This window comes from Lissotriton vulgaris, chromosome 6, assembly GCF_964263255.1.
Source record: "Lissotriton vulgaris chromosome 6, aLisVul1.2, whole genome shotgun sequence".
Classification (NCBI taxonomy): domain Eukaryota; kingdom Metazoa; phylum Chordata; class Amphibia; order Caudata; family Salamandridae; genus Lissotriton; species Lissotriton vulgaris.
In genome coordinates, this window is record NC_141694.1 from 140,908,989 (window position 1) to 140,926,832 (window position 17,844).

General features: G+C 46.0%; 1 protein-coding gene across 1 annotated transcript in view; it reads right to left on the bottom strand.

Annotated features, from left to right (window-relative positions):
• PARP1 (poly(ADP-ribose) polymerase 1) overlaps positions 1-17,844 on the bottom strand; it is a 461,510-nt gene that overhangs the window by 124,482 nt on the left and 319,184 nt on the right. Inside the window, exon 15 of the mRNA XM_086926179.1 lies at positions 5,626-5,709. Within this exon, the coding sequence (XP_086782305.1) occupies positions 5,626-5,709 (84 nt within the window). The remainder of the gene's footprint in view (positions 1-5,625; positions 5,710-17,844) is intronic.

A 17,844-nucleotide genomic window follows, 5' to 3' on the forward strand; every position in this document is an offset into this window, starting at 1 on the left:
ACTTGAAGAGAATTCTGAAATTTTATTTTAAATCCATAAGAAAAACAAAACATCTATTTGCTGATCATGGTCCTCTCCGAACAGGGTTCGCATACTCTAAATAGACTATTGCTTGTTGTACTGTATCCTGCATCACGTGTTGCTACTAATTGACAAATAAACCTTTACATGGTAAACCAAAAGCACACTCAACTAGAGGAAAAGCAGCATCTGCCACTAGTATCAAGAATATTCCTCTTTCAGAAATACGCAAAGGCAGCAACCTGAAAATCTTTTCATACATTCACTAGACATTATTGTCTGGATGAAGTTTCAGGAGTCGTTACTTTGGTGAGTCAGGCGACACTATGAAATGTATTCAATTAGCCAACTCAAAAAGGTTTTTCTTTTTTGCATGCCTTACTTGTGTGCAGTTTCATTTCGTACAGCATTGACAGCCGTTAAATAGGGTTATGCTTGCTACTCTATTCTTATTCTATCATTGAGAAGCCAACGATGCTGAATCAAATGTTACATGTAATTCTAGTTCTGCATCATAGGCATCCTCACTGTAGTTATGCAAAGCCCTGCCTCTTCCCATACTGTCGATGTAATACAATTATATATAGATGTTTCCCTCTGGGATGGTATTCTGCGCCCTAAAAGAACGGAGCTTCTGAGGCAAACTGCTAGAACAGTGCATGCTAGCTAAGGAAAGCTGTGGTCTCTCTTAAGGTTACAGTGAATACTACGTGCAGCTGAGGCACTATTTACCTGTCAGGATTATTGCTCTAAATGTGTGCTCTGCAGCTACATCAGAGGTGTAGGCTAGTTTTTTTTTATTATAAGGCATATTTCTTCACTAAAAATGCAGCTAAAGCTATCCTGTCACTGACTTATGGAGGAGTCAACAGAGTATGTTACATTGAGGTGGCTACTGCCAATGTCAGAATAATAAATATATGTAATAGAAGTGTTCCAAGGCTCTAGCACATAGGTGGGACAATCCTATGTTTATGACTACCAGTTAGAATCATAAGATGCAGAACTTTTCATCTGCTCGATTCTTCTAACAGCAGACAGCTCACCTTTTCAATTAATACCCAAAAACTTCTTAAAAGGTGGAAGGTCTGAGGAGTGGACTTGCATCAGGAAACCCTGCAGGAACGAGCAGGTGAAACTGCCCTCCCTGGACTGTTGAGACAGTAATGTCTGGTGAAGGTTTGTATGGACACCCATGTAGCAGCTTGGCAGCTGTTCAACACCCGGACGCCTTTTGCCAACATCGAAGTGGCAGCCTTAGCCCGGGTGAAATTAACCTATAGTTACTCAAGGCATTCCTTTATGGCCAGGGCACAGCATGTCTAAGTGCCCAGGACAAACCACCTGGCCAACAGAAATAGAAAGAGCTCTTTTGAGGTGCAATCGGTGAAGCCTATCCTGCTCCTTAAAGGACTTAAGCAGAGAGGAAAAAAAAGCAGGGAGAGCAATGAACTACCCTACAAAAAAGGGCAATGCCACGTTCAGGAAAAAGAGGTTTGAGCTCATACCACATAAGGTGACCGTAATAATATAGGTTGATCGGGCACACGTAGAAAGACTGAAAAAGCCAACAAATAACCTTAAGTAGTGCACACTGTAAACTCTGCTGAACCAGAGATAGAACAACTTTGTGTTCTCCGCAACAGCTTACATACGTCACCTAATGACTGTATAAACAGATTTAGTATATGGGCACATAGCAACAAGGATAACCAATTGAACAAGGAAATCAAATCTGCTCAGTTGATGCTGCTTAATCTCCACACAGAGAGGTTCAGGGTCCAGAGATTTGAATGTGGCACACTCCCCTGTTGCTAAGACGGCAGTTGCTCTCTAACAGGCAGCTAGATGGAGAAGCAAATGCTCAGGCTCAACAGACTGGGGCACCTCACTCGCCTGAACCAATATAGAGCATCAGGACGATCTAAGACCAGTCTGTCCTTGTTATCTTCAAACTTCAAAACAGTTAAGGCAGAGGTGGTAAAGCAGACAGGAGGCCTGCATCTAACTGCAGACAGTCTTCCAAGAAAGCTCTTTTTGAAAACTCCAGTCACAATAATGTTGACCGCGCATTCTCGGCTGCGGCAAATAGGTCCAGCCATCAGGAAAGGATGGCTTGAGCAATGTCAGTACGAATATGCTTTTGTGATCAGCCAGGCAACATGCACAGAACTTGCTCGCCCAATCAGCGAACCTGGCAAATGATCTATTATCAGGTAGATCCCTTGAAGCTCTAGCTATTTCCAGAGATAAAGTGCCTCCTGGCACAGGATTCCCGACCCCACATTGCCCTACTTTTAGCAGTACCACACGGCGATCTTGTCCGTTAAGACCTGAACTGGCTTCCCAATGATGGATGTTATAACATACGGGTTGACCCAAAAGTACTGGGACCTGGGTAGTCAATAGTATATGAAAAGGGGGTCCCAGTTAGCACAAAATTAAACTGTACTGACTCAGAACTCATAAAGTGAACCATACAACATTTCATAAACACAAGCTTGGAGAGATGCTATTTAATAAACATCCTCATTAGGCAAAATAATTACCATTTCTTTCAACAGAACACTTTTTTGAAATTCACATGCCCAGGACAGAGGGCGTGGGGAGGAAAGGAAGGGGGGAAAGGGAGCAAAAGTGCAGGATAGTGTAACAGATCAAGTTAGTCATACAAATTAGTCTGTGGTCCTATACACATTTCACATTAAGTACCACATCTGACATGTATACATTATCATAAATCAATTCATGTACTTGAGAGCCTATCCTGTTATCAAAACACACAGTCACTAATGATCCGTTGTTAACAGGTGGGAGTAAACAAAGGCGTGTCGACGTTTCGACCCCAAATGAGTAGGCGACGCTATTGCCCTACGGCGGGGTCTTCCTCAGGACAGGCAGTGTGGGGGTGGTGTGGGAGGGCACAAAGGGGACGGTGGTTTCCGTGATTCCGTCTGGTGTGGATGGTGGGCCAAGGGCTCCTGGTTTAAACGAGAGCGTGAGCCTATTAACGCTAAAGCTCCGTTGCATCGATTTCCAGAAAAAAATCCACTGTTACATAAACCGAGAAACGGCTTCCAGTACTTAAACAGGGATCCGAAAGGGAAAGTATGTTGGGCGGAAAGAATCCCCGTGTTATTCTTATCTTTTGCGCATCTTTGTCACAAAACATTAAGCGCTTCCATTATTAAAGCGGGAGCTGTTCCACGTATTAATCTCGACGTTGCAGACGTTGCAGGGACGGAGTGAATCCGTACTCGGCGTATCTGGGCAAACGCGTGGGCGTCCCAACGTTAGATGCATCTAACGTTGGGACGCCCACGCGTTTGCCCAGATACGCCGAGTACGGATTCACTCCGTCCCTGCAACGTCGAGATTAATACGTGGAACAGCTCCCGCTTTAATAATGGAAGCGCTTAATGTTTTGTGAAAAAGATGCGCAAAAGATAAGAATAACACGGGGATTCTTTCCGCCCAACATACTTTCCCTTTCGGATCCCTGTTAAATCGATGCAACGGAGCGTTAGCGTTAATAGGCTCACGCTCTCGTTTAAACCAGGAGCCCTTGGCCCACCATCCACACCAGACGGAATCACGGAAACCACCGTCCCCTTTGTGCCCTCCCACACCATCCCCACACCCCCACACTGCCTGTCCTGAGGAAGACCCCGCCGTAGGGCAACAGCGTCGCCTACTCATTTGGGGTCGAAACGTCGACACGCCTTTGTTTACTCCCACCTGTTAACAACGGATCATTAGTGACTGTGTGTTTTGATAACAGGATAGGCTCTCAAGTACATGAATTGATTTATGATAATGTATACATGTCAGATGTGGTACTTAATGTGAAATGTGTATAGGACCACAGACTAATTTGTATGACTAACTTGATCTGTTACACTATCCTGCACTTTTCCTCCCTTTCCCCCCTTCCTTTCCTCCCCACCCCCGGGATGGATGGCAGGACGGCCTTCGGAGCCAACCAAATGGCATGCAGCTCCAGCAGGTTGATGTGGTGCCTTTGCTCCTCAGTGGATCAAAGACCCGTGATCTCTACTTTTTCAAGAAGACTGCCCCAACCCACAGATAATGCATCTATAACTACTGTGAGCTCTGGATGGGGTATGGAAAATGGTCTTAGGAGTCAGACAGACACCACTGAAGATCTTGAGATGCCACATTAAAAAATGCTGGTGCTGTTTGAAAGGCCCCCCTAGTGCTAAGCACACTGTAACCAGAGTTTCCACTGCAAGGCCAGGGCGAATGGGCACAGGCCTTGCAGTGGTTCTCCATCGCGGTTGGCCAAAATTACACTTGGTTCTCGGTATTTCACTTCCAAAGACCATCACTGGCCGTTCTTTTTGGCACCACTTCTACTAAAGATTTTTACAAATTCACATCTCCTGTTCCCCTCATTGGATTTTTGTTGTTATGGTCTTATTTTACTCAGAAAATTGTTAACATTAGTTGTGGAAAGGGACAGGCATCATCCGCTGACCCTGAATAACCTGTGTTTATAGTGTTGGGAGGTTTCCTTAATAGAAATGGGATTGGTTGAGAGTAGGCTCAGGAGAAGAGTTTGTTCCAGCTGTGTTCAAAGACACTGAAGATTTGGCAGGTTGTGGAGAATCATCATTAAAGATCACCCCACATCTGTTGGTAAAGGAATGGACACGTTGTTGCAAAGCTCTTGAGAAGGGGTTACTCCTCTTGAGAGGGCTGGAGGCTGTAACAGGGGATTTTAGAATGCAAACATTTTCTTTGGTTGTCATGTGAATTCTATCTGTATAGTATTGGGTTTGTGTTGCCTTTACAAGTTTTTGGTAGGATTTAATTGCATATTGGTATTTTTTTCCTGAAGTATTTTTTTTCTCCATATTGGTTCCAGCTTTTTGAAGTCTTTTCCTCTTCTCTAAGTGTGTTGGTGTATCACAATGAAAACTCCCTTTTGCAGCTGCTACTGTGTCAATGGCTTAAGTGATCAATGCATTGATCTTAGTTACTGCCTCAGTGATGAACTTCGAAATGAGTGAGGATTTAAGTGAAGAGCAGTGGTCAATGAGTCAGTATTTAGCGTGTAACCATCTACCTTTTTTGCAACATGTGAAAGACTGTCAAAAACGGGTTGTGGGAAAGACTGCCATATTATCTGACCAGGTCAGAAGGTTTGGAGTTTCTGATGTGAGAGGCTCCAAATTTGCAAAAAAATGATTGGATAGTATGTCCCCCTGTTGCATGTGTAGACGCAAATACCTTCTGGGATAGAAAGATTGAGGTCTGTCAATTTTTTTTCCAAACTGTTACTGTATTTAAAGAAGCCAAGGGTGGGGAATCGTAGGTGGCAAGAACTTTCACCTTTTGGGATAGTAATCCTAGCTCCCTAAATGATATTGTCTCTGAAAGGATGCAGGACTGAGTTTTGGCTTTGAGAGTTAAAAAGGTAGACAGAACTGCCTGACCTGCTTGATTGAGAGCGTGTGCACTGATACGTCAGTGGTTGAAGTAGAAATAGGTTGTCAAAAGTCATTGCTTAAGGCGCCATGCACTGGGTGTACGACACTGAAAGACCCTAAATTGCACAATCTAAGGATGATTTGCACTCACCGTCTGGACCTCGCTAAGAATGGAGTAGGCACTTTGGATTTGCCGCTTGCTCAGCTTCCCCAGCGGCATTTTCTGTAGGTCAATCTGTATGAGCAGAATCACTTCATTAACAACCACTACAGATGAATAATATCAGAAACAAAACACCATGAAAAAATCCCACACACAGCATAGCAAACTAGCATGCGTTAACAAAAAAAGAATGTTCTTGTCTTGGACGATTGAACAGTTAATCAAGTACACTAATTAGGAGTACTGGTATATATAAATTACAAAACATTCACACAAGTTTGATAACATATATAGAAATGCCTACCATGACAGACAAGTTTGTTTAAGGTGTACCTGCATAGCACTGACTGATAATGGATTGATTTATGAGCGTTATTAAATCTTTGTTAACCAAGCTTCTGCTTCTAAGGCACACTTGTTATGGCCCAACTGAGTGGTAGGATAAATTCCATAACCAAGGAACGGGGGTTTGCACAGAAAAGGGAAGCTGGAGAAGTGTGATAATTACTGCACAACTATTCCCTCCACACACTGTACCCAGACTGTAATAGTAAATATTCAGCACAGTTTATCAGGAGAAAATGTCTGGAAAATTCGGTAACGCATTATCTGGAAGAGAATCTCCAGCTGCAGATTCCTTACCTTTGAATTTCCCAGGCATCAGAACGGATATGTGATCTTTTGCGTGAGCAGTACCCCTGTGCGCCGTTAGGTGGCTTCGTTCGGTTCAGAGTGGCTTCATCACCACCGGAAGTGGCAACGCAGTCACATATGCAGGCGCTACCCAGGTGTGCGGACGTCAGTTATTTTTCACGACTTTCCTTGCCAGGAGCGCAGAGCTGTGAAGTGAAGTGAAGTGAAATAACTAGTGTGTGTCCAAACTAGGGCCCTGAAAGGGGAGCAACCCTCGCCCTAGAAATGTGTTCGCAGAGCTGTGAGGCATGGGACGGTCTATAAGGAATCTGCGGCTAGATATTGTCTGTCCAAGATAATGTGCTACCGAAGGTAAGTAACTTGTTAATTTGATAGAGACACCTATAGCTGCAGATTCCTTACCTTTGAATAGAAGCCTAAGCCCAAGCCAAATTGACTATACCAATTAGTCCTGCAGGCCCCAACAGGTGAACTGCCCTTCCCTGTGAACCTGACTTTTCGGGCATTAGCATTTGGCAAACTTGTGCAGGAACGCCCACGTTGCTGCCCAGCAGATATCCAGAACTGAAACCCCATGAGCCAACGCTGTAGTCACAGCTTTTCCTCTGGTGGAATGCCCATAAGCCCTCAGGAGGCTGCTTTTTAGCCAGGGCTTAGCAAACATTCATAAAGAGAATAACCCAGCGCAAACTGGGCTTAGCAAACATTCATAAAGAGAATAACCCAGTGCAAACTGGTCCTTTTCTGAACTGCCCAACCTTTTTTCGCTCCTACATTGCCAAAGAAGAGTTGGTCATCCACCCTGAACTCTTGTGTGGTCAAGGTAGAACAGAAAGGGGTCTAGACGGGTGGAGTCTCTCCTCCTCTTTAGAGGGACGAGAAGAAGCGTAAAAGGTGGGAAGGGTGACAGAGTGCCCCAAACGGAATGGGGTCTCAACTTTATGTAGAAAAGAGGCCCGGGTGAGAAGCACCATCTTGTACGGGAATACCATAAGATTGGTATTGCCACTAGAAAAGCGTTCTTGATGGTAAGCCGCTAGAGGGGATAATTGCATAGCAGCTAAATGGGAGTACACATGAGGTAAATGAGAACCAGGCTCAGATTCCACTGAGGCATGATGAAGGGAGAAGGGGAAAACACAAATACAAGCCCTTTCAGAAAACCAAAGAACAACTTAAATAAAGAGGGTTGGTGAGGCAGTCGAAGGAAAGTGAACTGAGCAGCCTTGAGAGTGCACAGAGCAGAGCCCTGCTGGGCAAAGGTAAGAACGTAGAGAAAAATATCAGAAATAGAGGCAGACAGAGGGTCAATGGACTTTTCTGTACAACATTTTACAAATTCTTGGCAACATCAGGCGTATACTGTTTGTGTGAATGGGTACCTGGCCACCAAAATAACTTTACAGACTTCAGGAGGAAGGTTAAAAGTTATCAACTGTAGCCTCTCAATCTCCATGCAAGGAGGTGTAGAGTTGACAGGTTTGGGTGGAGGACCCTCCCCAGCTGCTGAGACAGAAAATCCTTCTAAAGGGGCAGCCTGATCAGAGGATCATTGCTCATTTTCAGAAGCTCGAGAGACCAAATTCTATGTGCCCAGTCCGGAGCCACAAGGAAGACTTGTTCTTGGTCGTTCATGATCTTCTTGAGAACTCTGGACAGGAGTGGTGTGGGCAGTAAAGCATACAGAAGGCCTGCGTGTCACTCGTGACGAAAGTGTCTCAGTGTAATAGCTGCCTTGGAAACTCCAAAATGCAATACTGATGACATTGCATGTTCCTTTCGGAGGCGAACAGAAAACCAAGGCTCTCTCTGCTGCTGAAAGAGTCTTTGTGCCACATGCGAATGAAGACACTACTTGTAATCCGCTAGGCATTGGTGGCTGAGTTTGTCCACTCTGGCCTTCAGAGAGCCTGCCACGTGTTGAACCACCATCCATGTCCAGAGATGCAGGGCCTCATGACAGAGGGTGCACGACCCTACCCGCCCTACTTCTTACAATGCCACATGGCGGTAGTGTTGTCCGTGTACCCTTGCACTTACTTCCCCTTGATAGAGGGAAGAAATGCTTTGAATACTAGTCGGATCGCATGGAGCTCCAGCAGGTTGATATGGAGTCCAGATTCCGCAGGAGACTTAAGTCCTCTGATCTCCACCATTCTCAGATGGCCGCTACATCCCAGGAGTGATGCATATGTCACTACCATCAGGTCTGGTTGGGGAAGGGATAGGAGTCTGCCTTTGATCAAATTGCGGGTCGTGAGCCACCACTGCAGGTCTTTGGCAGTTCCCTCTGTGATCTGGACGAAGTCTGAGAGATTCCTTTGATGCTGCACCCATTGGAACTTCAGGTCCCACTGTAGAGCCTGTATGTGCCATCTGGCATTATTTACCAGCAGGATGTAGGCGGTAATGAGGCCCAGCAGCCTCAGAGTCATTCTCAATGAAATCCAGAATGGAGGCTTAAACATCGATATCATGACCTGAATGTCCTGGACTCGCTACTCTGGAGGATAAGCCAGTAACTGCACTGTGTCCAGAACGGCTCGGATGAAAGGGAGCGTCTCAGAAGGAGTCAGGTGCAACTTCAGCACATTTACAGTGAACCCCAGCAAATGCAGGTGGTGTGCCGTAGTCTGGAGATGGGAGACAACAGTCTGTGGCGAGGCCGCCTTTAACAGCTCGTTGTCAAAGTAGGGGAAAGACTGAAATCCTTAACCTCTGAGGGTGATCTGCGACCACAGGTATGACCTTGGTGAAAACCCGAGAGAAAGTAACCCCTCCGAATGATCTGCAAACTCATTTGTCTGATGTAATGGACTGCCAGTGAATGAGATGATATTAGATTCTCCAGCCAACTGGGCACCCATGGTTTTGCAGAAACAATCTAGGAGGACTTATAGGCCGCTGCAGCTGCCTGGGGGTTGGTGGTGGGCGGCTTCTGGCTACCATTCACACAGGGTCGGAAAGCACCACTTCCTTGCACAAGTTGGGAAGCCTGAGCAGGACGGTGGCTGGGATATGGTTGGCGAGGTTGAAAGCCCATGCCGTAGCCACGAAAGGAGTGGAAGGCAGCCTGCGGGAAAACTGTCACTGAGAGTTCGAAAGGCATAGCCTGCGAGTCCTTGAAGTGCTCAAGCACAGAGTCTGCCTTCTCTCTGAAGAGACCAGTTCCATCTAAGGGCATATCCATGAGATTGGCCTGACATCCCCTGAAAATCCAGATGTTCTCAGCTAAGTGTAACACCTCAAGGCCACGGTTGATGAAATCGCTCTGCCCAGTGAGTCAGTCGTATCCAGACCACACCTAATGGTGAACTGTACTGCATACCTCCCATCTTTTACTGCTGTGGAGAAGATGGCTGCAGCACTTGTACAACTGTTTCCCATAGGGTATGGGATTATCAGCACATAAGGCATGCAGTGTTCACCGACCTCGATGCCAGGCTGGAAAAAAACACCTGCTTCGGCTGACATTCATATCTGTGCATAGATCGCCGCCTAGTATTGGGTCCGGATGATTGCACTTTGTTGTCTTGGAATAGTCTTGGAACTATCACGAGATAGGTGACTCCACCCCTGGACTACAGTGCCCACAGGCATCTTCTCCATCCTTAGATTGCTTTTCACCATTGTGGCAGAGATGGAGATAGTAAAGTAAGAGATGGCCATGCCAGAGATAATGCTGCAGCTGCGACAGGCACCGGGGAGGGCAGGCGATATGAATGTCAGCAGCCCTACATGCCAAGAACAGATGCATACTGGTAAGTAGCATAATCCGTTCGAGGCATGTGGGCCACTGAATTCATATCTGTGCATAGACTGTATACTGTATAGCAGTATCTCCTCGAGCTGTGGCAACCTCTGCCAGCTGCAGCAGAGTTTTGAGGACAGCCTGACCTACAGCAGCTTGCTATTTTGCTTGCACGTCTACACAGTAGTGTTTTGTAAAAGTGTGTATGGTGGTCCATGTGGCTGCCTTACAGATATCTTCAAGAGGAATATTTCCTAGGAAAGCCATGGATGCCCCCATTTTCCTTGTAGAGTGTGCTCTTGGGGGGACGGTTAAAGTGTGTTTTGCCTTTTGATAACATATTTGAATGCATTTAACTATCCATCTGGCTATTCCCGACTTTGAAATAGGATTTCCTTTGTGTTGTGGTGCAAAAGCAACCAATACTTGTTTTGTTTTCCTAAATGATTTAGTTCTGTCCACATAATAAAGTAGAGCTCTTTTTACATCTAATGTGTGTAGGGCTCTCTCAGCTACTGCCTGTGGGTTTTGAAAGAAAACTGGCAGTTCTATTGATTGAATGATATGGAAATTGGATACAACCTTAGGCATGAACTTAGGGGTGGTTCTAAGAACCACCTTGTTGGCATGTACCTGCATGAAAGGTTCTTGAATTGTTAGGGCTTGTAATTCGCTCACTCTTCTGAGTGAGGTAATGGCAACCAAGAATGCAACCTTCCACGTTAAGAATTGTAGTTCGCATGAGTGTAGAGGTTCGAAAGGAGGGCCCATAAGTCTGGTAAGTACTATATTTAGATTCCAGACTGAGGAAGGGGGGTGCCTTGGAGGGATCACCCTTTTTAAACCCTCCATGAAGGCTTTGATTGCTGGTACTCTAAACAGTGAAAGGTGTTGCCTGTTTTGAAGGTATGTTGCTATAGCAGCGAGGTGTAGTCGTATAGAAGAGTATGCTAAGTTACATCTTTGTAGATGCAGCAGGTAACATATAATGTTTTGTATGGAAGCGTCTAAAGGGTTGATTTGGTTATTGTTGCATTAAATATCAAATCTCTTCCATTTAGCTGCATAGCACGCTCGTGTGGTTGGTTGTCTTGCCTCCCTAATGATGTTCAGGCAATCTTGGGGCAAGTTAAGGTATCCAAACTTTAAGACCTCAGGAGCCAGATCGCTAGGTTCATTTGATTGGGATCTGGGTGTCTGATTTCTCCATGGTTCTGAGTTAGAAGATGGGGTGCAAGGCACAGTCTTTGATGAGGAACTACTGAAAGTTCCAGGAATGTTGTGTACCACGTTTGTCTCGCCCATGTGGGAGCAACTAGGATTAGCGTGAGTGAGTGTTGCCGCAGTTTGCGTGCCCCCACGGGATCAGCGGTGCTGGGGGAAAAGCTTACGCAAATCTGCCTGACCAGTTCATCCATCTCGCATTGCCTTGTGACAACGGATGTGGGAATCTGGCGGCAAAGTACTGGCATTTGGAGTTTTCTTTAGTGGCAAACAGGTCTATTTCTGGGTGACCCCACTCTTTGAAGAATGGCTGGAGAACTTGGGGGTGAATCTCCTATTCGTGTAGTTGTTGGCTGTGCCTGCTGAGCAGGTCGGCAATCTGATTGTCCTTCCCTGGAAGGTGTTCTGCTAGGAATTTTTTTGGGGGGGGAATCGCCCACTTCCATATGCTTTGTGCCAGATGGGACAGCTGTGGAGAGTGCGTTCCTCCCTGTTTCTGGATATAGTACATTGCAGTCATGTTGTCCGTCCGGATCAACAACGTCTTGCTGTACAAGTATTTCTGAAATACTTTCAGGGCTAGGAATATCGCTAGCAATTCTAGTTGGTTGATATGCAGCTTTTTCTGTTTGGTTGTCTGGAGCCCTTGTACTGTGTATTGAAAGAGATGGGCTCCCCAGCCTGTCAGTGATGCGTCCGCTGTTAGTACTAGTTGTGGAACCGGCTCTTGGAACAGTCGCCCCTTGGAAAGGTTTTGTGGGTCCCACCACTGCAGAGAGTTGTGAGCGCGACTGTCTACCAACACTAGGTTTTTTAGTTGTCCTTGAGCCTGGTTCCATTGCCGTGCTAGGCATTCCAGTAATGGGCGCATTTGAAGTCTGGCATGGGGGACAATGAATATGCAGGAGGCCATCATGCCTATGAGCTGCATAAAGACTCAGACTCGAGCTGGCAGAGAGTGTTGTGGCAGGAATTTGCGAATATCTGCATGCTGGCTATCCTTGCTGAGTTTGGATATGCCTTTGCCACTGAGGTGTTAATAGTGGCTCCCAGGCATTGCTGTACGTGGGATGGTTGCAGATGAGATTTTGTGTAGTTGATTGAAAAGCCTAGGCTGTGTAGCAACTGAAGTGTTTGAGACGTGTGTGCTGCACACTGTTGGTACGATTTTACTTGTATTAGCCAATCGTCCAGATAAGGTTACACATGGATGTGTTGCCTTCTGAGATGTGCTGCCACTGTCGCTAAGCATTTTGTAAACACTCTTGGAGCCATGGTAACCCCGAAGGGCAAAACCTTGAATTGGTAGTGTTGACCTTCTATTGTGAACCTGAGGTATTTTCTGTGGGCTGGATGGATGGGCATGTGGAAATACGCACCTTTGAGGTCCAGTGTTGCTAGGAAATCTCCTTGTTGTAGCAACGGGAGCACTTGTTGTAGTGTGATCATATGGAAGTACTCCGATAGTATATATTGATTTAGGGGTCTGAGGTCCAATATTGGTCTGAGGGAACCGTCCTTCTTGGGAATAAGAAAGTATAGGGAGTATACTCCTGTCCCTTGCTGGTGGAAAGGGACTTGCTCTATGGCCCCCTTTTCCAGCATGCATTTCACCTCTTGTTGTAGCAGGGTGATGTGTTCCGTGGACATAGGACGATGTCTGGGTGGTATATTTGGTGGTGTAGAAGTCAGTTCTAGGCAATAACCAAACTTGATAATTTATCTCACCCACCTGTCCGTGGTAATTGCGTTCCAGACAGGTAGGAACTGTTGGAGTCTGCCTTCGACCGGTGTTAGGTGGTCTGGAGGTAGCGTAATGAAGTCACTGTTTTGTGGCAGTGGAGGCTCTGGTGTTATTGCCTCCACGCCCTCTTCCCTTATTATTGTTGCCCCTATAACCGCCTCTGTTTGTGTTGAAGGAACCTTGTGTGTTACTTTTGTATGAGGCAGATGTTTGCGAGGTATTTCCTTGTGTAGTTGCTCTGTATGAGGAGCGTCGAAAGGAGCCTCTATGTTGTTGAAATTGCAATGCCCCCATTGAATTTGCGGTTTCTGTGTCTTTTTTCATTTTATCCAAAATGGTGTCGACAGCAGGGCCAAATAGAAAATCCTAATTGACAGTTTGGTTAAGAATGGTGGACTGCACCTCATTCTTAAAACCAGAAATACGCAGCCATGCATGTCTGCGTAGTAAGACGCTAGTGTTAATTGACCTAGCTGCGGCGTCTGCTGCGTCAAGCGCACATTTGATGGAGGCGTTTGTTATGAATTTTCTCTCCTGTATGAGGTCATCAGCTTGTGCTTTAAAAGGCTCAGGTAGGTGTTGCATTAGGCTTTCGAGCTGATCATAGTGAGCCCTGTCGTAACGAGCCAGTAGGGTTTGTGTATTAGCAATTCTCCATGAGTTGGAGGCTTGTGCTGCTACCCTTTTGCCTGATGCCTTCAGTATTTTTGACTCTTTATCAGGGGGAGGTGCTTCCCCTGTTTGGGAGTTGGCCCTTTTATGTGCATTAGACTGTGGTAACTGCCCGTTGATGTTAGTAGGGTCTGTAGGAGCTGCCCTATGCTTCTTTTCTATTCTGGGATTGATTACCCGTGCCCTGGCTGTATCCTTAAATATGTCAGGGGCATGTTTTAGAACTCCCTTTAACATAGGAAGTGTTCTGACACTTTTTTCTGAAGTAGGGAAGGTGTCAAATAAGAAGTCTTCCTCAACAGGGTCATTATGCATGTCTACATTGTGGAATTGTGCTGTCCTGTCTATGAGTTGATTGAAGACTATGGTGTCATCAGTAGGTGACAGCTTTGTAGGATAAGAGGGTACATCAGGGATGGGATGGGTGTTGTAAGGGTCTATTGGCTCCTCCCATGGTTCCTCTTGTGGTTGAGAATCTTGTGGGAAATCATATTGAGGCTGTGGCTCATCCCCCATGTTACCCTCATTGTCCCCGTGGTGAGAAGGAGAATAAGGAGAGTAGGGAGCAAAAGGTGTAGTAGGCATGATAGGCTGAAAAGGGATGAAGGGTCTAGAGGGAGAAGTCCCAAAGTCCTTTTTTAGGTCGAGCAGACCTAAAAAGCACGCAAAGCATGCTTTGTCTGCAAGACATCTTTTGTTGGCGTGTTCCGATGAATGTGAGACAGGGGATGTGCACGCGCTTTCCATCGGCGATTTCACCTCGTGGGCGCGCACGCCCAGCCCAGCGCCGTGCACATCTCCTGTTCTCAACATTCACCGCAAGTCAGCTTCTGGCCATCGCGCGCGTACACACACAGCCACACTCAAGCGTGCGCACACAAGCAGACACACACACGCACGCATGCACACACACACGGACTTACGCGCGCGCACACCACACCCCCCCGCCTCCCCCCACTCACCGGGTTTCTCAGGCTCCTCTCGTCCCGCGGTGGTGGCGGCATTACACACGGAGACATTCATTTTCAGTAGGCACAGGGGGATTAAACAATTTGCCCACAATTACAAGATGTAGGGCAGACGCACTACGCCGCATTAAGGTCTCTCTAGCACAACAGGGATTTCCTGGAAGTCCGCCTTACGTCACAGAACGTACTTGCTCTCCCATTGGGCGTCCTCTCTGTCACGTCACATTGTTCAAGACCTATCCTTAGCCCTGTTCTCCTAGTCAGTTGAAACCGGCTGGGACAGATCCAGTAGGACGGCGAAAACCGGGCTGCGCTGTGACCACTGCCCGGCATGGAGACTTCTCTCCCCCCCCCCCCCCCCCCCCCACACTCCCCCCATCCCCGACACGGAGTACTGGCTGGGACAGAGGAGGCATTATCCCACCCAGGCCAAGAGCGTAGTGGGATGACTGGCTCCTTTGGAACCTTGGGAGGGGAAGTTATAGGTACCGGTGTGCTGTAGTGCGTGTACATGTGCGTGGATTTTCCTCCTGTAATGCACCGTTTGCTCCTCTTGTATTTTGTTTGCTCACGATTGTCACTTTTTCCTCCTGTAATGTAACGTTCGCTTTTGTAATTTGCCTCTCAACAAGTTTTGAAATGTTGACAAACAAAACTTGCCTAGTGCGAGATGAAGTATCACTGTTTTGCTGGTCAGACAAATCAGCGCTCCTGGATTGCCCTGTACGCTACTGGTACTCTCCCCAGCCAAGGAGCACGGTTTGCCCAAAGTAAAATATAGAGGCCTCTCCCACTAATGTACACCTGCTATGTGCTTGCTGTTAGCTCTCTCCCCTGCATCCCTCCGTTACCGTCTCCATTCGCCCCTCCACCCCACTAGTGGCGTTACAATAGCCCCCCACACCCCAGGAAGGGGGGCAAACTCATGGGGACCAGGCTTTAAAGCTCCTAACTGGGTGGGGGCTCAGGTTTCCTTGCGCCATGCCCCCCCCTTATTGCAGTCTCCCTCATGTATTTCTCTACCACTTCCCCTGTGCCTTTTTCCTCGTGCCCCCCCCCCACTCCTCGGTGCATTTCTCCAATTCATCTCCAACTAACCCGCTCTACATCTCTGTTTTTTCCGAATATTAAAAACACAAAAGTGTTCCACACGTGTTTAGTTTTTACTATTTTATTGACCAATCTAAGTACATATCCAGGGCTTTAAGTGAGATGAAAAACCTGGGGGGGGGGGTCTATCAAATGTGCGTGGTCCATATAATTAAAGGCGTGGCTTATCAACACCTAAGCTAATTTGTGATTACCAGTGTGCCTCGCTGGTATTTTGCTGCTTCTGTCTTTGCATCGGGATATATAATGCAACAAGAATCATTATACAGATAACAAGTTAGGACTATTGGCGTTGTCAATGGGTGTCAGTTGCATAAGATAAATAATCAACAACTTTGGATCCGTTGTAAATTATATTGAAAATGCTTCTGTTCTGAAGTGATGAGACTGGGGAAGAATTATAACGAGTCTCTTTGAAGTCACATAACAGGCAGGGGAGGGTGGCACTGCTGCAGAGTTACGATTTGTTTTTCACCCTGATGGTGAGTGGCCAGTCTCATTTTTTCTGTATTTCTCATATGCCCTGGTTGTGTACGAATAGGGTTGCCTTTGTTTACTAAACACTATACTCATTTTATCAGTGCCAGGCTTGGGCCTCGGGGAGAAAGTTTTCGAGCTAGCGTTCATGAAAAAGGATGCCCTGCTTAAGATCTCAATGTGTCAAGTGCTTTCTGCGGAGATGGTTCTGCAGTCTGCATGTCTAAATTCCATTGAGTAAGCCACCCGTCCTCTATCACTTCTATTCAATTTAGTTGTAATACTTGTTTTTTTTTAGTGAGTTGCTCGGCCGGTACAATGTCATTGTGCTTTAAAAACACATACTGATATATTTGTTGTCATTGTTAGAAGGCCACCCAACTCTATGACTTAAAATGCCCAGGTGATGAAGGTGAATGTACTTTAGCCAGATAAGCGGACAGTGACACAGAGAAATATGGAATTCTGTTTTTTCTCCCTGACCACATAACCGCCTATTTTGCAAAGTAAACATTTTCTCTTGGCATTAAAATAACGGATGTTTATTGTTATCCAACTCGGTAAATTTTTTTGATCTTGGAAGGATGAAAGGCTGTACGTACCCACCAGTATTTGACGTTGTGACCATGAGGTCAAACACTTATTCCTAGATTGGATGCATTAGCCCAATGAACAATCTACCAGACCGTGTATGTGGAAACCCCGATAAAACCACACCAGAGTCATACCTAAGGCCGAGTATGACAAGAACTAACTGCAGTGGTTTTAATCCTTTGATAATAAATATGTCCAGTTCAGGCAAAACCAGCTGCTAGAATAATTTAGCCTAAACTGTACATGTCTGGCAGGCCATAAGCAAAATACCAGTCACCCTGACATGCGCAGTTCAGTTAAGAAACCCTAACTGCCGGGTGCCAATAAACAACACCTACTAGTAAAACAAACATTGGCATCGCCAATCGGTCTCGTTTTTATCCATCTCTCTCAATTACTTTTTTGTATTTGTTCCCCCCCTCTGTGTTTTCCCACTGTTCTCTTGTAATTTTAAAAACATTGTAATGTATGTTTCCTTCCCTGTACATGCCAGCCCACCTCCCACGCCTCTCTGTCATGGCATCCCCTAACAGTGACATCCCCTCTTGTGTGCATATCTCTATCTGCGTGTGTTTTTTGCTGTGTGCGCGTTTCTGTATCCGTGTCTGTGTGTGCTTCTCTATGTGCGTTTTTCTGTCTCTCGGTGCACATCTGTCTCAGTGTGTGTGTCTATATCTGCGAGTATTTTTTACCTTTGTGTTCTCACAGGTACAAATGCAATAGGTCTCGCATTTAAGTGAGTTTAAGCAATTAGTATTGTAAATGACAATGCCTTTCATTTAACTGTTTTAAAAACCAAAACATAATAAAAGGCATTGTCATTTACAATGCTAATAGCTCAAACTCAAGTAAATGCGAGACCTATTGCATTGCAAATGCTTGTCTTTAATGGAATAGGGGAATGAGAGCCAAAGTCCAAAGGCCTCTTTTTTCTGTGCAGGATGGTAACTTCACCAGTCTCTAGATTAATATACATCTTTGCCTGGTCGTCTGATGGATCTGGGTGGAAGAGA